Consider the following 27,379-nt stretch of genomic DNA (forward strand, 5'->3'; position numbering starts at 1 on the left):
GTGAAACACACCAATTTGAAAAACTAATGGAATGCATAGTCGATATAAAAAATTGGATGACGAGTAATTTCTTACTGCTAAATTCAGAAAAAACAGAGGTGTTAATTATAGGACCTAAAAACTCTGCTAGTAATAACCTAGAACACTGTCTAAGACTTGATGGTTGCTCTGTCAATTCTTCGTCATCAGTTAGGAACCTAGGTGTGCTATTTGATCGCAATCTTTCCTTAGAAAGCCACGTTTCTAGCATTTGTAAAACTGCATTTTTTCCATCTCAAAAATATATCTAAATTACGGCCTATGCTCTCAATGTCAAATGCAGAAATGTTAATCCATGCATTTATGACTTCAAGGTTAGATTATTGTAATGCTTTATTGGGTGGTTGTTCTGCACGCTTAGTAAACAAACTACAGCTAGTCCAAAATGCAGCAGCAAGAGTTCTTACTAGAACCAGGAAGTATGACCATATTAGCCGGTCCTGTCATCGCTGCACTGGCTCCCTATCAAACATTGTATAGATTTTAAAATATTGCTTATTACTTATAAAGCCCTGAATGGTTTAGCACCTCAGTATTTGAATGAGCTCCTTTTACATTATACTCCTCTACGTCCGCTACGTTTTCAAAACTCAGGCAATTTGATAATACCTAGAATATCAAAATCAACTGCGGGCGGCAGGTCCTTTTCCTATCTGGCGCCTAAACTCTGGAATAACCTACCTAACATTGTTCATGAGGCAGACACACTCTTGCTGTTTAAATCTAGATTAAAGACCCATCTCTTTTACCTGGCATACACATAACATACTAATATGCTTTTAATATCCAAATCCGTTAATGGATTTTTAGGCTGCATTAATTAGGTAAACCGGAACACTTCACATAACATGTACCTTCTACATCATTAGAAGAATGGCATCTACGCTAATATTTGTCTGTTTCTCTCTTGTTCCGAGGTCACCGTGGCCACCAGATCCAGTCTGTATCCAGACCAGAGGGTCACTGCAGTCACCCGGATCCAGTACATATCCAGACATGATGGTGGATCAGCACCTAGAAAGGACCTCTACTGCCCTGAAAGACAGCGGAGACCAGGACAACTAGAGCCCCAGATACAGATCCCCTGTAAAGACCTTGTCTCAGAGGACAAGACCACAGGAAACAGATGATTCTTCTGCACAATCTGACTTTGATGCAGCCTGGAATTGAACTACTGGTTTCGTCTGGTCAGAGGAGAACTGGCCCCCCAACTGAGCCTGGTTTCTCCCAAGGTTTTTTTCTCCATTCTGTCACCGATGGAGTTTCGGTTCCTTGCCGCTGTCGCCTCTGGCTTGCTTAGTTGGGGACACTTCATCTACAGCGATATCATTGACTTGATTGCAAATAAATGCACAGACACTATTTAAACTGAACAGGGATGACATAACTGAATTCAATGATGAACTGCCTTTAACTATCTTTTTGCATTATTGACACAATGTTTTCCAAATGAATGTTGTTCAGTGCTTTGACGCAATGTATTTTGTTTAACCCCTTACTAGTAACCCCCCTTTTTTGGCATGGAGACCGAAATTACATACCCGAAATAAAAAGGTTTCTGCTCATGATTCTTTCTGACTAGATAAATAATCAACCTTTGTTCACAAAGCTGACACTTTAAAGTTTACTGTTCAGGAATCAGAATCACTCAGACTGTTATGATAATAGAGATATATAAGCTCAAACATAAAAACAAAAATAAAAATATTAAAAACATATGTTTTAAATGTATTTAAAAAAATGTTGATGTAGGAAATGAGTTTGAAAACACAGTGTAGCTAAGGCCACAAGTCTTCCAAGACTTCATAAAAAATTTCATAATCGAATCTGTAAAACTGTGAATTTTATGAAATATTTTCTAAGGCCATGTCATGTGTGTTTTTAGAGAAGGCTAATCAGATTGATTTATGGCCCTTGTCATCTCTGTAAGATCTCACATGTAAACTTTCCTGTGCTCTTTGTGTATGTTTCACTGTGGAAAACTGCCCGAATCATGATTGTATTGTTCTCACCAAACGGTTCTTTCACACCTCCGCCAAGTATGACACATTATCTGCATTATTCTTTTATCATTATTCTTTTGTTTTTATTCCACCTTTATTAGCCTTGATTGTGGTTTTTCAGGCTTTACAAAGCAACAAAGCAGCGATCTCACTTCAGTCTCTCTTTGCATTTAGCCCTTATTTATCAAAAGTCTTACTATAAAAATACAACAAAACATTTTCTTACGACCTTACGTGAATTATTGAGACAAAAATGCATTATGAAGAAGAAAAGCACCTGCTATTAGTAGCATTGGTGCTAACGTTAGCATCAAGCTACATCTGACAATTTATGAAATTATTAGTACACTTTTACTCAAAACTCACTTTAAACCCCGATCGAGTGTTTATAATAACTTCCTTTAGCGATCAGGGGTGGAATTTGGTCGTTTACTGTTGTAAAAATATGTTATTTGTAGCCTTTTTCATCGCTGCACAAGTTAGCATTTCCGATGTACATTTTCGATTTTTTTTATAAAAACGCCCCAGATCTCAAGAAATTCTCATACCAAGCTTTACTATCGTAATCGCGGCTTTATTATTCGGATATTTTGTGTGTACAGAGGTGTTTCAGTGTTGTTTTGGCCAGATAACTACCAGGAAGTGTGCAGGAAGCATGTGACACGATGGGGCGGTGTCCAGATATGAAACTCTAAGATTGATGTTTGAAAGACCCAATCAGAGTCTGAGTCACACACCGCACGAGCTGTGACTACTGCACGCACACAGAGATCGCTGGGAGAGGCTGTTTATCATCTGATCGCGTAAATCCGTGGAAAATGAATAGAAATGACGATTCTGTCTGAAGAAATATGAAGTAAACATCAGTAAATATATCCATATATCTCCGCAGATATGCATCTTTGGTCTGTAAATCCTTATTGACGCTGTTCAGTGAGTCTATGTGAACACAAATAAACCGCTCTTGACGTGACTTTATATGAGTGAGTTGTGAATTTCTATTCAAAATGTGGCATAATACGGATTTATTATTTAGCACTCCTGACATAAATCACTAAATATCTGTCACTGCAACAATGTTTTATCAAAATATTGGTCAAATATCGAAGCTTGAGTCTTTAAACTTTCCATTGATGCACAGTTTGTCCAGATGAAGTAAGACAGTGATGTTTAATGTGCTGTGAAAGTGAAACAATAATAAACTGGGGCCGTCAGCGATGTTTGCACGCAAAGGGGTTAAAGCACTATATAAATAAAGGTGATTGATTGATTGATTGATTGAGGAGGTCAGTTTGAGTGGCTAAAGACTCTCCAAGGATCACAGCTGGAGAATTGCAGAAAATAGTTGAGTTTCTGGTTCAGAAAACCTTTAAAAAAATTGTCAAACAGAACCTACATCAACAAATGTTGTTTGGGAGGGTTTCAAGAAAAATTCTCCTAGCTCATCCAAAAACAAACTAAAGCATATTCAGTTATCAGACACGACTGGAACTTCAAAAGGGACTGGCTTCTATGATCAGATGAAACTAAAAATGAGCTTTTTAGCAGTAAACCCTTGGTCAAAAAAGGGATAAAAAGTACCCCATGTGTACAATGAAATATACAACTGTATTTTTGATGTTGTGGGCCTATATTTCTGCTGGAGGTCCTGGACATCTTGTTTAGACACATGGCATCATGGATTCTATTAAATACCAACAGATAAAAAATCAAAAAGTGACTGACTCTGTTAGAAATCTTATAATGGGCCATGTTTGGATCATTCATCCGTACAATAATCCAAACACAAACCTAAAAAACAACACCGAAATGGGTCACTGAGCTCAAAACCAAGCTTCTGCTATAGCCATTCCAGTCCTCTGACCTGAACCCTACAGAAAATGAGAGGAGTGAACTGAAGAGGAGAAGCTGGGAATCTGAAGGATCTGGAGTGATTCTGGATGAAGGAATGGTCTCTGATCTCTTGTCAGGTGTTCTCTAACCTCATCAGGCATTATAGGAGACAGTTTTGAGCTGTTAAACTGGCAAATGGAGGTTTAAAAAATAATTCAATAAAAGGGTGTCCTTAATTGTGGCCAATGTGTATTAGAGAAAAACATTTATTTCATAATGATATTTCCCCCCATTTTTAAATTCTTATTATCCAATGAAAGGATACATTTTTGTGAATTTTTCACAGCCTTATTTGATCATATTTGCCAAGGGTGCCAATATTTGTGAGCATGACTGTAACTGTTTTTTCTACCTGGTTGGCAAAAATGCATTTCAGTGACCGTAACCAATGGTATGCAATAAATTATGCTAAATCTGAGAAGAATGGCTGAGAATTTCTGTGCCGAAAATCGTACTTCTGGGTTGGTACAAGTTTCGGCTGTTTTTTTTTTTTTTTTCGATCGTGGATCTAATAACGTAAACAAGAGCGGAAACTCTTTATATGAGCATTTCTGTCGGAAAAGAGCACCCACGCACACGGCAGTGTTGCGTAGGATTTGTTAGAGAATGCCTCCAAATAAGTGCATTTTTGAATGTGAGGGAAAGTTTACCATGTTCAGCTTCCCCAAGAACCCAGCGTTACATGAACAGTGGATGCAGTTTGTTTTTCCATGACAGCAACGGAGTGTATCAAGTGCCTTTGTGTGTTCTGGTCATGAGTGACAAATGTTTTATAAACAAGGCCCAACCCTTTTGCTATTAAAACATATAGCCGTCCCTGTGATAAAAGACCCCATTCATGTAAGTACAATTGCATCAGATTTCTGTATTTTTTCAGAAATCAGCACATAAGTGAATATATGTTAATGGAAACAACACGAAACAACAGTATTATAGCTCTCCAACTACGGCACGCCTCCAGGAGCTCTGCTTTTTCCAGAAAGAATCAGAAAGCTGTATTTTTCTTTTACAAATGTGATAAAACTTAAGACTTTTTGGATATATGAAGGATGCAGTATTAACATGAGATTAATGTTAGTTAATCAAAAATACAACTGTTCTGTTAGTTCATGTTAGATCAGATCCATTAAATAATAATAACAACTACAAATTTTGATTTTAATAATGTGTTAGTAAATGTTGATATTAAGAAAGTAAGATTAATAAATGCTTAGAACTATTTTTGGTAACATTTTAGTATAGGGACCAACTCTCACTATTAACTACTTGCTTATTAGCATGACTGTTTTTAACATATTAGCTGTTTATAAGTATTTATTCTAAATGATCATATTCTACATCCCTAGTCCTACCCAATACCTAAACTTAACAACTAACTTACTAACTATTAATAAGCAGAAAATTAGGAGTTTATTGAGGCAAAAGTTGTAGATAATGGTTTGTTTATAGTGAGAATTGGACCTTAAAATAAAGTGTGACACTATTTTCAATGTTAGTTCATGTTATATAATGTAGTTAACTCATGTTCACAAATTGAACCTTATTGTAAAGTGTTACCAAATTGAGCTTTTGTTGCATATGATACATGGTACAATGAATTCAAGGGAACTGAATTGGCAAATTAAATTGTCAACAAACTAACTGATCTTAGTCGGGGTAGTATATTTGAATTGAATGAAAACAAACAGGTGGTCTGTTCAGTGTCTCCCCAGTGGGTTATACTGTCTTGAAAGGTGATTGAAGATATGTATGTCTATCCCTTGGAGTCTCATTTTCATTTATGCCAAAATAAATACAGATTATACCCTGATTAGGTCAATTACACGCAAACCTTTAACAGTGTACCTGAAGCAGGAAGACAGACAGAACTACAGCTCCAAAGGTGTTCATCAGCCCCATGTAATAGTTTACCAGGGCTTCTCTGCAACCATGAATGAAGATGTTGAGTTCTTCGGTCTGGTGGTCGTAGTTGTTGTTGGTGATTTTGTACTGGATACAGGGTCTGGGAGAACTAGGGTTACAGCAACTAAAGGGCACACCATCAACCAAGTAACGGCCATCCACATTGCTCTTAATGCGGCTGGAAGATTGAGAAGGAAATGGAAAAAAAGAACCTTGAATCATTGCAAACTGTTATGAGATTGTTGCTCATAAAGTTAACAATAGTATACTTAAAACTTTCTTACTTCATGCTTTTAATTTCATTGTACTTACCCAAAAGACTGTTGTATTTACATATACCATATTTTAATTTGGTATTAGAATTTTTCTTTTGCGATACGATAAGTCATCAGCCAAGATAATTTTCACACCATATATTAACATGACTCTTAAATGCATTTTTGTAAACACTTTTGGTCGTATGTGTGGATGGTTTCAGATTTTGTGACTATACTGCATATGAATGGTTTTGGACACTCTTTAAAGACACTCTTAAAAATCATGAATGCCACTGCATTAGAATGTCTAATAAATTATGCTAGAGCCTTTCGCATAACTAACTTATACTTGCCATATTTAATTATATTTGTCTGAAAGTTATTTAAAATGGATGTATGAAGTATTAAACCAAAATAGCAAAAACTATGACTTTATTCAGCATTGTCTTCTCCGTGTCTGTTGTGAGCGAGTTCAAAGCACAACAGTTCAATAATATCCAGTTTGCGAACGAATCACTTGATGTAACTGGATCTTCTTGAACCAGTTCACCAAATCGAACTGAATCATTTGAGATGGTCCTTGTCTCCAATAAGCATTAATACACAAATGACTTAAGCTGTTAACTTTTTTAATGTGGCTGACACTCCCTCTGAGTTAAAACAAACCAATATCCCAGAGTAATTCATGTACTCAAACAGTAAACTGACTGAACTGCTGTGAAGAGAGAACTGAAGATGAACACCGAGCCGAGCCAGATAATGAACAAAAGATTGACTCGTTCTCGAGCGAAGAACCGTTTCTGTCGGACGCGTCTGATTCAAGAACCGAGGAGCTGATGATACTGCGCATGTGTGATTCAGCATGAAGCAGACTGACACACAGAGCGTCTGAACTAAACTGTTTGCGTCTGAACTGAACTGGTTCTTTTGGTGCTTGATTCTGAACTGATTCTGTGTTAATGTTATGAGCGCGGGTAAACCGAAGGCTTGAATGAAGGGCAATCATTGCCAATGACGTCATTACGTCGAGCGCAAGAGGACCAGTGAACCGTTTTCTTCAACTGGTTTATTGAATCGAAATGTCCGGAAGAATCGGTTCGTGGAAAAGATCCAAACTTCCCATTACTACTGGTGATCCGAAAACTGATGCAACCGGTTCTTGATTCGAGAACTATGGAATAAAATCACTTTAAAAAATAATCATACATAATTCAAAACATATAAGTAGTAGTTATATATATATATATATAGCCTATCCATATGATATATTTTATGAGCTCCATTAAGTTCAATGTCTCCAACTCTGATTTAGTGATATTATGCTGGGGAGGGCTTCTCTTTAGGATGTGACAATAAATAATGATGTTCTCTTGTCAAAACATATTTGCATCCTTCATGAAAACATTGACTGCATTTATAGTGTTAAGCACAAAACAACATCTTCCAGATTACAATGTCTGGAAGAATGTCAATAGTTCCTTACAGAAATATATGGCTGTACAGTATGTGTCAGATAATTTTATTGTAAATTATTTGTGAAATCCATGACTCATTACTCGAGTGTTACCTTGTCAGTCCGCAGGAACTACTAGTGATCTGGACCATTATTTTAAAGTGAAAAACATTTTAACTCCTGACTAATTTCTCAAGCGTTACCTTGTCAGTCCGCAGGAACTACTAGTGATCTGGACCATTATTTTAAAGTGAAAAACATGTTAACACCTGACTAATTACTCAAGCGTTACCTTGTCAGTCCGCATGAACTACTAGTGATCTGGACCATTATTTTAAAGTGAAAAACATGTTAACACCTCACCAACATGTCACTCAGCAAGAAATATATACAACATTGACTGACAAGGCAACGCTTGAGTAATTAGTCAGGAGTTAACATGTTTTTTGAAACACATTGTTAAAAGTCCATGTGTGAATGTTTGTTAGCACTAACGGTTACTAAACTAGCAGCTAGGTAGAGCGCAGATTACCAGATAACTGTATACTGTGAACTGTACATGAGACTTCAATGACTTGTAGCTTCGGAACTATTCTGAAGTGTAGGCGCTCACAAAACAAACAAGGTAGCCGAAGATATCTGTAATGCATAAGTGCGGCAACAAGTCTCCGTCGGTACTCCACTATTTGTTGGGAATTTCATATGGATCCAAACCGTTAATAGTGCCGATTTTGTCCACATACCGGTCCCTGGCATCCCTATTTAGCGTATCCCTATAAATCCCACAACCTTTTCGCGATTTTGACATCTTTTTTTCTTTCTCCCAACTCTGCTCTTTTCGTTCAACTTGCTGTATGTTTACATTCGCAAAGCTGGCAACATGGCCGCCACATCCCAGATGTGCAACTCGGCGCCCAACTCCTATTAAATATGTGCTCATTTCTATAAATACCACACCAGATCCAAACATTGTGTCTAGCCAGGTGAAAATGTCTTGTTCAATTTTGTTGACAAATAACAGTAAAATACTTAATATTAAGATCTGAGTGGAACCCATTTAGGCTACCCATGAGCATTAATACAGAGAGGCAGGAAGAAGTACTTTGGTTCCTACTTAGGCTGGTTCCTTTATTAATTTTTAAGAGATTAGGGGGCTGTTTCTGGGGGACGAGTCTGAGGCAAGAACATGAGACAATAGTAAGGAGAATGCAGAAGACAAAAGGTAGGCAAAATAAAAAGTTAATCCCCAGAAACAGTCCCACAGACCCAACCCCAAACCCCATTAGTAATCAATAAAGGCTGGTTTCTAAAGTACTTCTTCCTGCCTCTTTGTATTAATGCTTATGGGTAGCCTAAATTGGTTCTATCCAGACCTTAATATTAAGTATTTTACTGTTATCAACAAGATTGAACAAGACATTTTCACCTGGCTATACCCAATGTTTAGATCTGTTGTGGTATTTATGCAAATAGCACATAAATACAGAAAGAAATGACTGTGTAAGTTAAATTGATTTAAAACCATTGATTTATCTCTATCAACATAATCACACACAATATTGTAGTAACAAGATGTTGTAATCTTTATTTGATGGAAAATGACAATAAGTCAAGTTTGTTTTTTAAGCACATCTGACACATTCCTAAACCTGAAATGTAACGCAGAACGTGCTCCACTTGCAGGTTGTAGAATATGTAAGCACACTGCCATATGCATAATTTATTTTTGCACTTTTAATAAATTGTACATTTTCACTTAGTGCAGGGAAGATACTGTACTACAGATATTTAAATCCTTTTTGTATGTACTCCACTTCTTCACTGCCTGACCATCATCTTAATGTTTATGAAGTTCAATGTTTTTGTTATTATTTTTTATATCTAAAGCACCTTGTTCAGTAAGTATTTAGATGTTTTTCATATCTGTCACGGTCTAAGCATGATCTGTTTCTGTTGTTCTGATGAAGGAAGTACGGTGGCCGAGAAGGGTCACAACATGTACAAACGCCACAACAACTACATTTTCAGAAAACACCTCCAAATTCAGAAAACACATGCAAACGCCGCCACAACAACTACATATTCAGAAAACACCTCCAAATTCAGAAAACACATACAAATGCCACAACAACTACATATTCAGAAAACACCTCCAAATTCAGAAAACACATGCAAACGCCGCCACAACAACTACATATTCAGAAAACACCTCCAAATTCAGAAAACACATACAAATGCCACAACAACTACATATTCAGAAAACACATACAAACGCCACAACAACTACATATTCAGAAAACAACTTCGTCGATTTCACATCACGTACGCTGCAAATATTCACAGCACGAGCAAATAGGGAAACGAACTGCAAACTGCGAAAACACAACGGAAATGTTTCCACGGGGGGCCATAATCAGTGACGGACCCGCATCCATCCGGTTGTCTTCGCGCTTCTGAATGTGCGCTTTTGTTGCTTATGGCTACAAGACGTAAGTGTTTCTCTTTTATTATGACAGACTTGTCGATGTGATCTGATACCGTGTTTTCAACATATTATCCCCATAACGTATTAGTCCACTGCCAACGCTGTTAGCTGGAAACTAGCTCGCTTCTGGTCACTAAATAGATGCATTACTGGCGTTTGTACATTGTTGTCCTGATATCTGAACTATTTATTTTTCAGATTGAAATGTTCTGTCCGTTTTGTGCTGTGCAACTGGGGGACGCTCCCAAGTTTTGCCCGTCGTGTGGTATGAACGTGGGGTTCCTTACGGAGCGTCCATCCACGTCATCAAGCGTAGGCCATGGGCCTACAGGTAACATCCCCTTGTTGTTCTCCTATTATCAACCCCCATCAGAGCATATTAGTTATTATAATGAATCTATCTCTCTCTCTCTCTATGTGTGTGTGTGTGTGTGTGTGTGTGTGTGTGTCCATAACCATGAACCCTCAGAGGATGACCTAATACGTGCCTACTTCAGAAAGGACCACTCCAACGAGATTATTAGAGATTTTTTGGAGTCAAAGCATGGGATTGTTATGAGCCTGAAAACTCTAAAAAGAAGGCTGAAACGGTTAAACCTAAGTCGGAGAGCAAATTACACTCCACTGGAGACTGTGAATGCTGCCATCACTACTGAATTGAATGGCTCAGGACAGCTGTTGGGCTACAGGGCTATGTGGCAGACCCTGCGACAGAAGCATTCACTGACAGTAAAACGAGACAATGTCATGCAAGCCCTCAGATTATTAAATCCAACAGGAGTATCTCTCCGTCATAGGCGCAGATTTGTTAGGCGATCCTATTGCGCCGCAGGACCCAATCAGGTGTGGCACGTGGATGGCTATGACAAGCTCAAGCCCTTTGGGATTGCCATCAGTGGCTGCATCGATGGGTATTCAAGGCGGGTTATGTGGCTAAGTAGTGGTAGCACCAACAACGACCCTGCAGTAATCGCTCAACATTACCTGCAGTGTGTTTCGAGCTATGGCCTTCCGGCTCGTCTTCGGACAGACTGTGGGACAGAAAATGGAGACATGGCTGCCATCCACTGTTCTTTAAGAGAGGACCACACCGATGAATTTGCAGGTTCTGTCAGCCACATGTATGGCACTTCAACTGCCAATCAAAGGATTGAAAGCTGGTGGTCCTTTTTCAGGAAACAGAGGTATGTTTTTAGATGTTATAGAGGGTGTGAAATAGAAGACTTACACACATATACACACACATACATATTTTTCAATACTGTTTGATATTTCTGTAATCTTTTCATAATGTTAGAATTTCATAATTCTATTATGCTGGGTTGGCACCATACAATGATGACTTTGAAAATGTAGGTTTATTTTTATGAGCGTCATTCATGGATTAGGCTGTGTACTGTTGATTTTGCAATAGTTATAACAAGTAAAAGGATTAGTGTGCGTGGTTGTTTCAAATTTGTTATAACGAGAAACAAGTGTTGCTAGTCCAACATTCTGCTGGTGAATGCAGTGCAGAATGTTGTTTTCCAAGACGGTCACATAATTTTTAAAGTATTTGTGTTAGAAACATTTATACAAAACTGAAATCACTGTGTATACTTTAACTCCATTATTAGGACACAGTTCTGGATGGATTTATTCAGTGACCTGAGAGAGAGACACTACTTCAATGGCACCCATGAACACAAGTGCCTTGTACGGTATGTGTTCCTGGGCATCTTTCAGAAAGAGCTTGATGAGCACCGAGAGCTTTGGAATAATCATACAATCAGGCCTGTCCGTCAGTCTCTCTGTCCATCTGGGAAACCGGAGACCATGTACCACCTGCCTCACAGGTTTGTTTGTAGCACCTGTATTGTCATTCAATAAATGTTTGGTTGTTTTCAATTTGAGATTTAAATATTATTCATAATGAGTTCACTGTTGTGTTTTTTGTGCGGGCTTAGGTTTGGTGGAAGGGATTGTGGATTCCCAGTGGATCCCCAAGTGTTACAGGAGTTCAAAGACCTTCTGCCACCCACAAACAGTTTGTGTGGAGATGCTAATCTCCAAGCATATTTTGCCAACTTGGAGAGACAGAGCCAGCTCGCTCCACCCATCAACTGGCCAGCTGCTGTTGACAACTACATTAGACTAAAGGAAATGGCTGGTCTTTGAGAGTGAGAGAGACAGACGTATAGCCAGTTTATTTTCTTTCAGACAGCATTGCCTCCAGTGTGGTATACTGATATGGACACCTTTAATGTTTGACACATGGTTAAATTAAAAGCAAAGATATTAATCGATTGCAATGACTTTCCCTTACTTTTTAAACCATCACAATGTATGTTTTTGGGGTTAACCCAGTGTTGATTAATACGGTATGCTGAAGCTAAAGGTGACCTTCATGTTAGATCAGTAACATTTCATGACCAATTTATGCAACAACAAATAAACTTCATTCTGACGGCCCTTGCAAAATGTTTCAGAATAGACAAACTTACATTTTCTTATATAAATGATTTTATTTCTTTAAACTGTGACAGTACTGACAAACAGTAAAGTGCGAACAGTAAGAGCAATGCAAATCTGCCACAAAAAGTTTCCAAATAGAGAAACGTGCAACTTTTCTTATAAAAAAATAATTGGATTTCTGTAAACAATGTAAAAGTGCAAACAGTAAAGTGCAATGCAAACAGTAACAACAGTAATGCAAATTTGCCACGAATGTTAATTTCTGATTGACACCTCAATGAAGCCCAAATCCAGGGGCGTTCTTGATTCCATAATTCATGGCTTCCTCAAAGATTTCATATGAGGGTAAGATTGGGAGTTTTATTGTGTTAGCGCAGACATTAGCCTCAGGAAACCTTGCGTGTTTCTGGAATGTGAGTTGAGGCTGTGGTATTAATTTTGCTGCTGGGATTTCTTTCAGGCCTGTTGCAAACATTAGAATGTCCTGCAGAGACATCCCTGACCCGTCCTCTGTGGGGGTTGGGAGTAATGAAACATTAAGATTTATCATCCATTTGAGGACATCACTTTAAACAACGTAAAGAAAATTATACCTTTTACAGCAATTAAGTAGTCCAGCCAGTAGCCAAGCACTCTCTCCTCCTCATGCCGATTTGAGCTACCAGTTGGGCTCAATTGTGGACGGAACAGTGACTCTACAATCTCGGCTGTCAGGTCTTCCGCTCTGTAACACATGTAGGGCAGGAAAATGGAGGGATGCTGTTCCAGAGCGTTGAAAAAGTTGAGGGTAGCCAGGCCATCCTTGAACCTATAACAGGGTTGGGTTATTAGTGCTATTGCCAGTAGGACTCACTTTTGACTTAACTATTTGATAGACACTCATTTAAGTTTCATTCAAATTCTCGTTTGAATACTTACAAAGTAGTCAATGTGACCTACCTCTGGAAGGAAACATGGTTGCGGTAGGTGAAGTACCACTGGATGTAACCATCCACAACTTTTTCCTTATCCCCCAGTGTCGATAGCATCCTGCTGTCTGAAGCATGCTGGAGTGCTTATCTGCGAGTTCTACGAGTTCCTCCAATGTTCTAGCATTCTTAATCTAGAGTAAAATAAAAACATTGAATAGACAAAATTACATTATACATGTCACAAAGGATGAGACTATAGAATATTTTAAATTTCTCTTTGACAGGAGTCTGTATTGTTTGGAATTTAAACTGTACATATTAGTGACAAAGCATGGAAGTCACTGGCTTTATTCCAGTATCACACTGGCTTTTCAAGCTACTGGGGTGTCCATATTGTTGATTGTTCATCAAAATAAAATAAATTTTTTTTTTCTTGAATATGCTTAGAAACACATAATTACCTCAAGGAGAACATTCCTGACTTCAGTATCAGGTATATCCTCAATTGGGGCCTCAATGGTCTTCACTTTACCAACCAGGTACTGGTAGAAGCTTGGGGAAAAGCATCGAGGCCCTGGACCACCATGTACAATGGAGACCGCAACCATTCTTCCAACCTGGAAATACTCATCACCTTCTGCAGCTAACAATGGCAATGTTCCACGGTTAGTTCAAATTGATTTATAATACTGTCAAAAAAAGTGACAAAAAGCAAATTACCTTTGCTATCAAATGACAGGTATTTGCCATCATCTTTGCCTTCAAAAAATCTACTGGTTTTAATGGCGTCCATCAAGAGTGTAAGAAATTCCCGCGTAGGCCCTCCTGTGTCCACAGCCTCCTCTGTTTGCCCGATGTCATCTGTGAATTTGACCAAAAGGCTACAGGTGGGATCAAATGAGGAACGTTTGAATCCCCTCAGAGCACCATCCCAGACATTAGCACGGTTTATATTAAACCTGCTACAGCTCATTGTGTTAATGTTGAATGACAGATTTGACAGAATGTCTGCAGCCGTCAGTCCAATATCAGTGTCTCTGCAACACAAGAAAGAAAAACATTAACACTGCCTTTTATGCGGATAATTAAAATATAAATCTTTTATTGACCCATTACAGTGAGAACACCATGAGAGTGTGATTAAATGTGATGGGCATAAGCATGAAGCACACATTGCAAGCTTTCTATAATTTCTGCCAGATTTTTTTTTCTGTTAAGGGGTAAGTAAAAAAATAAATACAATGTAAATATTTACTTTAATAATTGTATGACAACAGAAACAAGGTAAATAAATGCCCAATGTAGCTTGAACTATTTAATATGTCATTAGAGAGAAAGAAGAAAAAAGGTTGACAGCATTATTTCTATCAAAGTACCTGTCTTCCTCCTGAAAGTTCTCTACGTCCTCAACATCAGAGCAACTGCTGTCAATGACAACTGGGGCATAGATCTTGGTATATGTGCTGTGGATTAAAGGAACAATGAAATACTAAAACAAGACGGTTGTGAAATTACAGTAAAAAAGGTGTTTTACTTGGTACTGTAATCCATTACATTCAGCAGTCGATAGAGCCAAAAGTATTACTGCAATGAAGAGAACAATTTTAATCCATTGTGACTTACTTGTAGGAGTCACATGATGTGTTGTTTTTTGGTTCTGCTCCTGCTCCATTGGCCTGTTGATGAAAGTAGAGATAACACCAAACAAATGAACAATAATTACATCACCACATCATTAACATAAACTTAATAACATTACAGAATAATACATACTTGCCCATCAGATGGCCTGGACATTGTTGGTGGACATTGTTTTGGTAAACTAAAAAAAACAAATAATTTGAATAATTTTATTTAAATCATAACATAAGTAATTGTTAATATGATTTAAAGAGCACAACATGCTCGATCTATTCCTTTTAGCAATAATAATAAAAAAAGAATGCTGTGAAATATCTGGATATTCAAAAATCGCTAGCACAGGTCTCAAAATGGCGCGAGAAACTTACATTTTCAGTGGAAGCCTAGCAAATGCTTCATCATCAGATTCTGAAGATGAGTCATCTCCATGACCTTGGAAAAGAGAAAATGATGCATCGTTATCAGGCTAGGTATACGCAAAATATATAGCAATTTTTCAACCAGCTCAAATTAAATTAAGAACTCACTCAATAACCAACCATTAGCAATTATTATTATTATTTTACATACATGTACTTCGATACTTACTCAAATCCTGAAGGGGGCAGATGTACAGTACGATCCTCTGGTAAGCCTTTCCAATGGCCTCTTTATAATGTTCAAGGACAAAGGGTCTGTCTGTGCCTGGTATATTTTGTACCTGAGAGCCATCAGGATAGACCAGGACATATTCTCCATCGTACATTGTGTCTTGATTAAAATCTCGCTGTTTTTTTTATAGCAGCTGGCAAAATTTGTTTTGATGACCACAGGGGTTCAACATTTAATGGCAAGGTTTTCCCCCTTATAGGTTTTAACCCATATTTTGTTCTGGTCATTATGCCAATCGATATCTACATAAATAAGAAAAAAGAAGGAGGAAAAAAACATGTTTAAGACTGTGTGTAATAGTCACATTGTGACCTTAAACCTCCATATTTGCTTACCTTGACCGTAATGTTTGGTTTCTTTTTAGCCTTTGAAAAGGTCCTCCTCTCAGCCTCTTTAACTTCCCTGAACCTCATGAATTGAGCTGCTCTTCCTTGGATACTTGTCTCATTCACTAACACACACAGATTCATTATAGGTATGATTTGAGATTGGTTGATAAATTGTCGCCTTTCTGACAGCTAAAACCACGGGACGACAATTCAGTGCAGCACCAGTGGAATAGGAGAACAACAAGGGGATGTTACCTGTAGGCCCATGGCCTACGCTTGATGACGTGGATGGACGCTCCGTAAGGAACCCCACGTTCATACCACACGACGGGCAAAACTTGGGAGCGTCCCCCAGTTGCACAGCACAAAACGGACAGAACATTTCAATCTGAAAAATAAATAGTTCAGATATCAGGACAACAATGTACAAACGCCAGTAATGCATCTATTTAGTGACCAGAAGCGAGCTAGCGAGCTAGTTTCCAGCTAACAGCGTTGGCAGTGGACTAATACGTTATGGGGATAATATGTTGAAAACACGGTATCAGATCACATCGACAAGTCTGTCATAATAAAAGAGAAACACTTACGTCTTGTAGCCATAAGCAACAAAAGCGCACATTCAGAAGCGCGAAGACAACCGGATGGATGCGGGTCCGTCACTGATTATGGCCCCCCGTGGAAACATTTGCGTTGTGTTTTCGCAGTTTGCAGTTCGTTTCCCTATTTGCTCGTGCTGTGAATATTTGCAGCGTACGTGATGTGAAATCGACGAAGTTGTTTTCTGAATATGTAGTTGTTGTGGCGTTTGTATGTGTTTTCTGAATATGTAGTTGTTGTGGCATTTGTATGTGTTTTCTGAATTTGGAGGTGTTTTCTGAATATGTAGTTGTTGTGGCGGCGTTTGCATGTGTTTTCTGAATTTGGAGGTGTTTTCTGAATATGTAGTTGTTGTGGCATTTGTATGTGTTTTCTGAATTTGGAGGTGTTTTCTGAATATGTAGTTGTTGTGGCGGCGTTTGCATGTGTTTTCTGAATTTGGAGGTGTTTTCTGAAAATGTAGTTGTTGTGGCGTTTGTACATGTTGTGACCCTTCTCGGCCACCGTAAGGAAGCTTGTTTTGGGGAGGATTCAGTGTGTGTTGAGACACATGTGAATGTGTTATAAAGTGAGTATCAGAAACACATCCAGACACATGGACTGTCAAAGACCACAACGGCAGGAACATTCTCCTGGAAACGCTGAGAAAGCACAGAAGGAATGTCTGTGGAGGATGTACTCAAAAAATAGCACGTCCTGATTTTACCAAGTCCGATGTGTTCCTAGGTCAACATATTTTGTTGACCCTGGAACAACATTTTACTCCAAAAATATATTCTTAACCATATCCCTACACCTAAACCTAACCTTAACCATGAGTAATCCCTAAAATCAGAGGAAATGATAGATGAATGACACTGATGTACAAGCACCAAACACTGATTTTAAGCATAAACTTCACAAAATCTATAAACTGGTTCTTCAAATCTGATTGGTTAATCACAATGTTGTTCCAGGGTCAACAACGATGTTGTCCCAGGAACATGTCTCACTTGGTAAAATCAGGTTAGGCCAAAAAATACCCATACTTCAGGACACCTGCTGGAGTGAGTATATTAAAGAAAAAAAACTGAAAAATATCTTTTCAGGTAATATTATTCTGTACCTTTTTAGCCCATCTGTTAAAAATTTAAAGCAATAGTTTTAGAAAACAATGTAAGATTTATCAGTGTATACAAGAACATGAAATGCACCGTATATTGTGAACCTTATACATTAGCTTCTGATTGTTTCTGCAGTTCTGCTGTGTATGTAGCTACACTGTCTGAGCCAAAGAGGATGGAACAGAATATGATGAATCTGAAAAGTGTTTTCTTTTTTTCTTGTTATTATAATTATTATTAATATTATTATGATTATTATTATTATTATTGTTGTTGTTGTTATTATTCTTTTTATTTATTTATGTTATGAAAGGGGGGCCCGGCTACACCTTTCCTACCATACACCTGATGGATACTGACTGTAAAATGGCAATTATAGGAGGGCTCAGTGTGGTGACAGAAGATGGAACAGATGTGTGCCAGTGCACCAGCCTTGATGAAGCCGTCATAACAGCCTTGTGGATGTATATATATATATTTTTTTTTATCTATCTACCTATCTTTTTACTTGAATTGGTGACTGAAACTGAAAGCTAAATAAATGTTTTTCTGGATAAACCTGTGTCTGTTTGCTTAATTGTTAAATGTCACTTAAAACAAGGTTACTAAACTCTTCTGACTAATTTTTAAATGTATTCGTGTTTTGTTTTTTTTTTACTAATTTTTCTCTATCAGGCAAAACCTAGTTTTCTAGTGTAACACTTTACAATAAAGTTTCATTTGTTGACTGATGTATTAACTAACATTAAATATGAGCAATACATTTGATACAGTCTTTATTAAACTTTGTTAGTTAATAAAAATACAGCTGTACGTTGTTTGTTCTTGTTAGTTCACTAATGTTAACAAATACAGCTGACTTTAAATGACTTTAACTTAAGAACAGCAAGTGCGACTAACCGTGTTAAGAGACGTTTGTATTCTCAAAAATAATTGTAATCTGTTTTTGATTATTGATAAACTAAGACCTAAACGTGTGGTGGTGATTATGTCAGTAAGCCGTTTTGAAGGTACTTTCGAAAGTAATTTAAAATAATATTATTTACATCATTAACGCTGTTTTTACATTGGTTGAAATTCAATTGGTTTTATAGGATTATGTGTTTAATTTATCGCTTTCTATTAATCTATAGGCCAATAGCGATAAAAAGTATGAATCGCCTTTAGGCAGAACAGCCAGTTTTCGCTAAACCTTTTGCCATGCCCCCTACCTTTCTTTCCACCAATGAGAAACCTTTTGACACGCTCACCTTTTGCCATGCCCATTGCTCCAGGCTGCAGTTACCCCTACTTGGCGATTTCGGCGCCAGTGGTTTAAAACTTTGGTGGGGCGCTTGCGCACTTCGTTGAATCGATTAGAGGTGGGCAGATCGATACTAATATCGATAATATCGATACCAACGTTGGTATCGGTATTGATCGATACCAACGGGAAAATATCGATACTTAAGTTTCAGTTTCTCTTGTTTTGAGACCTGGCCGTGTTTGTCAAAATGCTGCTGCTGTCACAGAGCAGAGCAAGCTCTCAAGAGTGCTGCTCGTGCTCTACACTGCTCTCCGCCCCTCTCCTGTGTTGTACCGTCACGTGACTCACCACTAGCGCTACCACCAGCAGTCAGGCGCGTGCACCGCTCAGCCGCGCATTTCTAACAGCAGTCAGTCAGAGGCGGAGAGAAAGAGGAGCGTTGTATGGCTGTATTTTCAGGCCGATCTACCCTTTTTGTGTTAGCTGTGAAAGGGATACTAGTTTCTATATTTAAACTTCACCTAGATGTGCACCAGACTTAATTATTTTTATTATTTTTCAAAAGCTGATTCTCCAAGAGCAGTGGATATTACAAGGCGCCTATCAGAAATGATTGGCTCTTTCCATAGTGGAAGATGTCGGCTTCAGGAATTTTGTATAAGGAGAATTTGTTTTACATTGTGAAGTAAAACTTTGTGACTTTAAGAAAAAAGTCCTGAAAAGAAGTGCACTAAAGAGGAGAATTTTTTTTTTATTAACATGCTACTTATATTACATTTTTTATAATTGTGAAGTAATCATTTTGTAACTTTGTTTATTTAAATAAATCATAAGTAACCAAAAGTTGTTTCTGAACAAAAGCTTTTGTAGTACTGATTAATAACCCAAAAAGCAAATCACAAAAACAAATTAAGTCATGAAAATTCATTTAGATTTAGGTTGAAGACGCATCCACCTTAATTATTAAAAAGTATCGGTATTGGTATCGGTATCGGCGATACTGGCCCTGTATTTACTTGGTATCGGATCGATACCAAATCTAGCGGTATCGCACACCTCTAGAATCGATTCATCTTCCCTCGGATAGTAATATCTGTGACCTTGATGACGTATTTTTGACGTTTCGCACACCGCACTTCGTGGTCGTAATTCGCATGTCGTGTGAGTAACAGAGCTATTGTGAAAACAAGCGCCGTGTCTGTAAACTGTCACAGTCGTACATTTTAGAGTTGTACTCTAAAAAACACACAAAATCGCGTATCTGTAAACTGTCGTGGCCGTAGATTTTGGAATCCAACTCTGACAAAAAACAGAATTACGTACAATAGTTTTAAATTACGAACGAGTATATTAAAATTGTTTTGAACACACAAATGTTTTGAATTACGTACGATTATTTTTGACAGTGATTTTATTCCATAAGAACGAGTCAATCGTTTGTTCATTATCTGGCTCGGCTCGGTGTTCAACTTCAGTTCTCTCTTCACAGCAGTTCAGTCAGTGTACTGTTTGAGTACATGAATTACTCTGGGATATATTGGTTTGTTTTAACTCAGAGGGAGTGTTAGCCACATTAAAAAAGTTAACAGCTTAAGTCATTTGTGGATTAATGCTTATTGGAGACGAGAGCAGTCTCAAACAATTCAGTTCAATTTGGTGAACTGGTTCAAGAAGATCCGGTTACATCGAGTGATTCGTTCGCGAACCGTATATCATTGAACTGTTGTGTTTTGAACTCACTCACAACCAGTGTTGGTCATCTTACTTGAGAAAAGTAATTAGTTACAGTTACAAATTACTTCTCCCAAAATGTAATTGAGTCAGTAACTAAGTTACCACATTGTAAAAGTAATTAGATACTCAGCAAAGTAACTGTGAAGTTATTTTTTTATGTTCTATAACGCTATTACGTCCTATATAAGATGTTTATATTAACTGATTGAAGAATAAAAACACTAAGTATTTCAGAAAATGTTGTATTTATCTGAACTCAATAGATTGGAGCATGCCATATGATATGCATAGAAATAAAAACATATAAAAAATAAATATTGAAAATAAAAGTACAAAATCAAGACAAACTAATTTGGGTAAAAAGAAACAAAGGAAAAACTGGCCATTAGGGCAAATCTCTGTAACTGTATATTAGGCCTAAAGTTACTGCACAATAAACAGAACACTATCCAACTCTTATGGTGCATTCACACACACACCAAATAGAGCATCTGGCGTGAGTGATTTCAATGTTAAGTCAATGCAAAGACGCGAATAGACAACCTCCGAAAATCAGCAAAACACATTTTTAAATAAACCGCATATTTCAGTCTAAAACAACTACATTCTTGCATGAAATACTTTTAAAACTACATTTCATGACACGATAACAGTAATATTTAGAAAATGATCTTAATAAAAATGGTGGTTGAAAATGCTGTGTCAACTCAACTGGCAGAAGCCCCCCCATGATGCAAATTCGTGTCTGTTGTTAAGTTAATTTCACGTGCGAATGAAATGTATGAACTCAAAATGTTCAAGCTTCCAACTACGCGCGAATAGCGAAATTTTTTCATGCAAGTTATGGCTGGTTTGAACATAGCATGAATTATTCAGTACAGTAACATGTTACCATGTGTTGATATGAGGTGGTTCATAAGATTTGAGTTGCTTGAGGTAGACGTGGATAAAGTCTTTTTTCCTGGGCATAGCGTTCATGTTACAGAAACATTCTTGCCTTTAATTTCCGGTACTTCCAGTTCGAGAACGTCATTATCGTTGAAGTGTCTTGTGTTTAGTGGTTGTCAGCATAGACATCATCTATGGTTGTCATAGCATGCAGTGAGACAGCGTGAGCAGGGCACCGCCCACCCAGCCAATCATCATCGGATTTGCAACGGTGTCAGGCAGCTGATGTGTAGCCACTAGCCAAAGCATGACACCTCGCTCTTTATTCAACCAAATTGTACTAAGGCAACACTTCACATTCTCAGTAAAGATAACGGCGTTGCAACCAGAGGTGTAGTGGTAAAAAAAGAGGTCACGGTAAGGTGGGCCACTACCTACCAGTGTATGTGTATCCTGATGACATCACTATAGGCTATAATTTGATATTACTTCCAAGGGTATCACTGGTTGTTCCCTCATATAGGTCACACAATCACTATTCAATTCATAGATTAATCTAAGTTCTTGTTAAAGAGACTCAAGAAGGAATAATAAGTTTGAAATCTATAAAGTTTACTAAATGACAAAACAGAGAGAACAATTTTTTTAAAAAAGAGGAATAGAGAGGGAGGCTTATATCCAGGGGTTCCAATGCAATGCACTTGTACGTAATGATTAGGGATTTTGGATTATTTTCATAGTTGATTAATCTGTTGAATATTTTCTCAATTAATCGGTTAGTTGTTTGGTCTATAATATGTCAGAAAATTGTGGATCAGTGTTTCCCAAATGCCCAGGAATGGTCCACAAATGTCTTGTTTTGTCCACAACTCAAAGATATTTAGTTGACTGTCACAGAGGAGAGAAGACACTAGAACATATTCACATTTAAAAAGCTGGAATCAAATATTTTTTTACTTCTGTCTTTCATATATTTTATCAATGACACAGACTGCAATGACACAGACAGCTTTATTGCAGAACGACATCCTTTTGGTCACGTGGTTCACGTTAGATGATTGACAGCTTTACAAACTAATGATATTGCACTGATGTCATAGCTGATGCGAATCAATAGAGCATCACAGTCCCGCCCACAGCTGGTACCGGAAGTAAAAAATTCAATGCAATTTCTGCATTGACATATAGGAAATAAGCCATAAAAACAGAACCATACATGGTAGACTTAAAATCAGCTATGGCTGTACTAAGCGATAGTATATGCTGATATAAACGCAAAGGTTTCATGGGGCACTAACCTTGTTTTGATATAAATGCCTTTTATCTGCGATGTCTTGGATAAGTACTTCATTGCCCACAATCCCACAATCCCACAGTGATGCATCTGATTGGTGGAACTCATGTAACTGTCTGGTTAAAACCCGCGAAAGTCCACGAAGACTGAAGATCATTAATAAAAAAAAAAAAAAAACTTGTGTTACGTTTTTGCACTGTAGACTTATCAGTGCAATCATGATCTCCTTGGCTGCCATGATGGCTTTTTTCAAGGAGGAAAACAAGTGTTAAAAGAGGTGAAAACCACTTCAAATCGGGCATGTAGTTGAGTGTAGCGTGTCCGAGGGTCAGCTTGTGGGTTTTGTAAGGGCCAGTATGAGGGACAAGACCTGCAAAGTTGTGGTGAGTTTTGCAGGGAGGTTGGTAACGTTAGTTAGGATTATCGTCAACTTTAGCTAGGCTACTGTAGCCTTCATACGGTATGAGTCATATCAAGCATTTTATAATGCCACTGTCAAAACAATATTTAGCATAGGCATACCTCTTCATGCATTTACTGAAATTTATGTAATAATTCATGGCAAGTTAATAAACTGAATATGATGGTGGTCCAGAGCAGACCATGCACCGGCGTGGTACACTTACTGGTTTGCTGACCATAACTTTTTAATTTTCACTTTTTGTGGATATTAAGAAAATACATTCAATGTTATTAAAATTAAGGAAGAACAATAACTTCATGAATAAAATGAGCATGGACCAGAAGTGGGAAATTGTTGAGGCATTTGTCAGCAACCTGCCCCGTGGGCCGCTGAAACTGATGAGCAGAATGCCATGGACCACCAGATCTGCACCCATGAGCCATGGTACACCAGCCTTGCTATCCGACTCCCAGACAGTCTTTTCTTTTTCCTCCCACCCTCGCAGACGGTTGGTCTAAGAGCGTGACCTGGGTAAAAAGTTTGCGTGGCTGTTATCAGATTTAAGTCTTAAATCAAAAATTAAAATATGTACACAGTCTTGTACCTTTGACTTTTTTGGGATTTTCTCTTCGTTTTTTCACTCGAAATGATATGTTGTAAGCTTATGAGTTCAGCGGTAGCTGGTTATCCTCACACATGCTGTAAAACTCTTTAGATACAGATTTTTCCAAAAGTCAATGGGAGAAAAGAATGGGAAATTTACTTCCGGCACCAGAGCTCTCTCGGGCTGTGGGCGGGACTGTGATGCTCTATAAGAGGAGAGTAATCGCTAGCTCTGTTAGCTGTATGAGCTCTTCAGATCGCATAAATCAGTGTAAAATGAATAGAAATGTTATTCTGTATGACGAAACATTTTACGAACATGTCATAAAATTATTATCTCTTCAAATGTGCGTACCATTGGACTATATTGTATGTATACGAACACAAATAAACTGGAGATGAGATCAATGGCTGCTGTAAGAGTGATGATTTCTATTCAAAATAACGAACGTTATTATTATTATTATTATTATTATTATTAATTGCCTGATATCCATTTTTGAATTTTGATGCAGTCTGTTGCGTGTCATTCATTTTGAACGAATCTTTAATATGACTCAGGACTACCGAGTTGTCTCAGAGAGTGATTCATTCATTTTGTGTTGACCGCACATGCGCATTACACAACATATGGGTTCTCATTCGACAGGTGAGGTCCGAGTCTTTTATTCTTCCTGTCAGTCCCATAGAGACGGGAAGAGAAAAGATTAGTTCATTTTGCTGAACGAGACTCAAAGATGCGAGTCAGTAAAATGATCCGAACTTCCCACTACTGGCAGCACCGCAAGCAATTGGTCAACACTGACAAGTTGCAGCTCAATATGAAAGACTTCATCCTAGGTTTAACAACAAACAACCTATGAAACTAATAATGAATAACATGAAACTAAAACGACATAAGCTTAATTTAAAATGTCATAGGAACTGTAGGCTATTTAGAGGTGGATAAACTCAATTTAGATGTGGATAAACGCACTTTGGAGGTGGGTAAACGCTATTTCCGAATTTTGGGAGGTGCGTAAATGGCGTTTACGTGCGTTTAGCCTCCACTACATCCCTGGTTGCAATGATGGGAAAATTAATTAATTCCGTAATTAACTCCGTTAGTAACGCCGTTATACTTAAACACCATTACTTCCAACACTGCTCACAACTGACACGGAGAGAAGACAATGCTGAATAAAGTCAGAGTTTTTGCTATTTTTTGTTGCAAAATGTATTTTCGATGCTTCAAAAAATTCTAACTGACCCTCTGATGTCACATGGACTACTTTGAAGATGTTTTTATTACCTTTCTGGACATGGACAGTATACCATGCACACAGTTTCAATGGAGGGACTCAGAGCTCTCAGACTAAATCTAAAATATCTTTAACTGCGTTCCAAAGATGAACGGAGGTCTTATGGGTTTGGAACGACATGAGGGTGAGTTATTAATGAAATAATTTTCATTTCTCGGTGATCTAACCCTTTAAGTTCTAATCAAGTGTCCTTGGGTGTCTTAAAGAGATACTCCAACACAAAATGAAAATTTTGTCATTAATCACTTATCCCCATGTCGTTCCAAATCCGTAAAAGCTTAGTTCGTCTTCGGAACACAATTTGAGATATTTTGGATTAAAACCGGGAGGCTTGTGACTGTCCCATTGACTGCCAAGTAAACTGAACCACTGATGGCAGAAGGACAATACTGATGATGTCACTCATACTTTTCTGGACCTTGACAGTGTAATTAACTTGCCAGTAAATGGGACAGTCACAAGCCTCCTGGGTTTCATCCAAAATATCTTAAATTGTGTTCTGAAGACAAATAAAGCTTTTACGGGTTTGAAACGACATGGGAGTAAAATTATTTTCAAATTTGGATGAACTACTGTATCCTTTTAATACTTTGAATTGCCATTCCAATTGACTCACTCCTTAACTTCCTTTGATCTGAAATCCAGGTTACGGTTGCTGATCCACTGCACCTCAAACCAATCCTTGTAGTCGTTATTACCACTGCATTGGAACTCCATCTGAAGGTGATCAATGGTCTGCTTCTGGAAGCAGCAGCCTGGAGTGTCGGTGTCCTCGTAGAAGCGGATGCCATTCTCCAAGCTGATTTTCAGGGAGGTCTCCAGGCTGCCCTTCATGGCGTAACTCAAGATGACTGAAATCAGCATAAGGGTGGTGAAGAATACTGAGCATACAAAATAGGGCTTCAGGAAGGTCTTCCATCGTGGGAAACACCCAGGATCTAGGGCATCTTGGCAGATTCGACTGGCAAAGTAATTGATGACCATTGAAGCAAGACCCACAATCATCAAGGTGTTGGGCACACAGTGGATGTCTGTGTTGTCCAGTACCTAAAGGAAAAGATGTTGATGTCAGTCCATTCTGAGCTCAGATTGCATTACACTCAATGTGAACATTTACTTTTTTTTTTTTTTTTTTTTTTTACTTTTTATTAGAGTAGATTATATGTAACACAGAGCAAAATAACCCCTGAATTACATGTAATAACCCATAGAGATTTGGAGAATATGGGAGAGCTTTTGGTTGACAGCAAGCTGTGGCGTTTTTTTGTTGTTGTTTTTTTTTTTATTAAGGTGAATTTAATCTTCCATTGGGACTGTAGTAAACACATTAATTAGTCATTAAACTATTAAACTTCATGAAACGATTTCATTCTTTTCCTTATTTATTATTTCAGTTATTTTAATTCAACACTAACCCAGTAAACAAAGGTTTATTTATTTATTTTAGTTAAGCCTGGCTGAAAGGCTGTTTTACACGGAATTAACTGATAAACTTGCCTTTGGATATATATTAGGCTAAATCAGAGTCATTCTCATTTTTGGACTCGTCAATTAGGGCCCCATTATATTGGTGCTTTTGTTTTAAAACGGTATTTAGAGGACCATTTACGCGACAATGGGCCTCATTCATAAAACATCCGTAAATATAGGAATATTTCTGAGTAATTTGAGCGTAAAACAAACCTTCCCGAAAACTCTCCTCCAGGTTCACAAACGCTTTATAAATGTCTGATTTGATAGTTAAACATATGTAGGTTAATGAATTCCAATCATTCACTTATGCACACTCATTCACAATTAGCACAATCCCCACCTATGAATTACAGCTACACAAATTGCATGTCCAGGAACGTAGTGGAATATTCTGGACTCCTTTCTCAGGTTTGTCTCCAGTATATTGCATAAATGCAAAAAAAACAAAAAACAAAAACTAAATATTCAATAACGTGTGTTCCACCAAAATGTTTTAGCCAGTTGAAAAAATGTCAGGTGCTCTTCTGAAAACAGCCAGCTGGTGGCACAGCATTTTTCCAGCTGAGACGCTTTGGTTGTTATAATGTATGTTGAGCCACAGCATTTTGCACATTGTGTTTTGTTTGCCACGTATAAACTGCGGAAACAAAGACACCTAGATTTTGGATGCACTTGAGGTAAGCTAAAACATATCAAAATTTTATTTACAAGTGAAC

At 37.8% G+C, this 27,379-nt stretch overlaps 3 protein-coding genes and 1 long non-coding RNA gene across 5 annotated transcripts in view; 1 reads left to right on the forward strand and 3 right to left on the reverse strand.

The window, feature by feature from the left end:
* The window catches only part of LOC113098404 (peripherin-2-like), a gene marked incomplete at its 3' end in the record, with an annotated part of 83,675 nt that overhangs the window by 153 nt on the left and 56,143 nt on the right, over window positions 1-27,379 (reverse strand). Inside the window, exons 2-3 of the mRNA XM_026263457.1 lie at window positions 25,807-26,237; window positions 5,781-6,015 (exon numbers count right to left, since the gene is read on the reverse strand). Of these exons, the coding sequence (XP_026119242.1) occupies window positions 5,781-6,015; window positions 25,807-26,237 (666 nt within the window). The remainder of the gene's footprint in view (window positions 1-5,780; window positions 6,016-25,806; window positions 26,238-27,379) is intronic.
* Window positions 9,518-9,877, reverse strand: LOC113098405 (uncharacterized). Its single transcript, XR_003289012.1, has 2 exons — window positions 9,813-9,877; window positions 9,518-9,697 (listed from the first exon to the last, which is right to left on the reverse strand). It is a non-coding gene; the product is annotated as an uncharacterized LOC113098405 (long non-coding RNA).
* Window positions 9,949-12,486, forward strand: LOC113098401 (uncharacterized). Its single transcript, XM_026263454.1, has 5 exons — window positions 9,949-10,036; window positions 10,231-10,363; window positions 10,502-11,216; window positions 11,649-11,867; window positions 11,979-12,486. The coding sequence occupies exons 2-5, from the start codon at window positions 10,237-10,239 to the stop codon at window positions 12,187-12,189; spliced, it is 1,272 nt and encodes a 423-aa protein (XP_026119239.1). The 5' UTR covers window positions 9,949-10,036; window positions 10,231-10,236; the 3' UTR covers window positions 12,190-12,486.
* Window positions 12,517-16,696, reverse strand: LOC113098403 (uncharacterized). 2 transcript variants are annotated; one of them, XM_026263455.1, is made up of 13 exons: window positions 16,609-16,696; window positions 16,274-16,406; window positions 16,025-16,140; window positions 15,627-15,931; window positions 15,407-15,470; window positions 15,171-15,219; window positions 15,021-15,073; window positions 14,774-14,860; window positions 14,118-14,434; window positions 13,859-14,040; window positions 13,426-13,588; window positions 13,080-13,294; window positions 12,517-12,996 (listed from the first exon to the last, which is right to left on the reverse strand). In XM_026263455.1, exons 4-12 carry the CDS (start codon window positions 15,781-15,783, stop codon window positions 13,197-13,199), a joined length of 1,170 nt encoding a protein of 389 aa, XP_026119240.1. In that variant the 5' UTR covers window positions 15,784-15,931; window positions 16,025-16,140; window positions 16,274-16,406; window positions 16,609-16,696; the 3' UTR covers window positions 12,517-12,996; window positions 13,080-13,196. The 2 variants fall into 2 exon arrangements, with proteins under 2 accessions (XP_026119240.1, XP_026119241.1); XM_026263456.1 differs by lacking the exons at window positions 16,274-16,406; window positions 16,609-16,696 and having other exon boundaries at window positions 16,025-16,229.

The sequence above is a fragment of the Carassius auratus genome, unplaced genomic scaffold (genome assembly GCF_003368295.1).
Source record: "Carassius auratus strain Wakin unplaced genomic scaffold, ASM336829v1 scaf_tig00216553, whole genome shotgun sequence".
Lineage (NCBI taxonomy): Eukaryota > Metazoa > Chordata > Actinopteri > Cypriniformes > Cyprinidae > Carassius > Carassius auratus.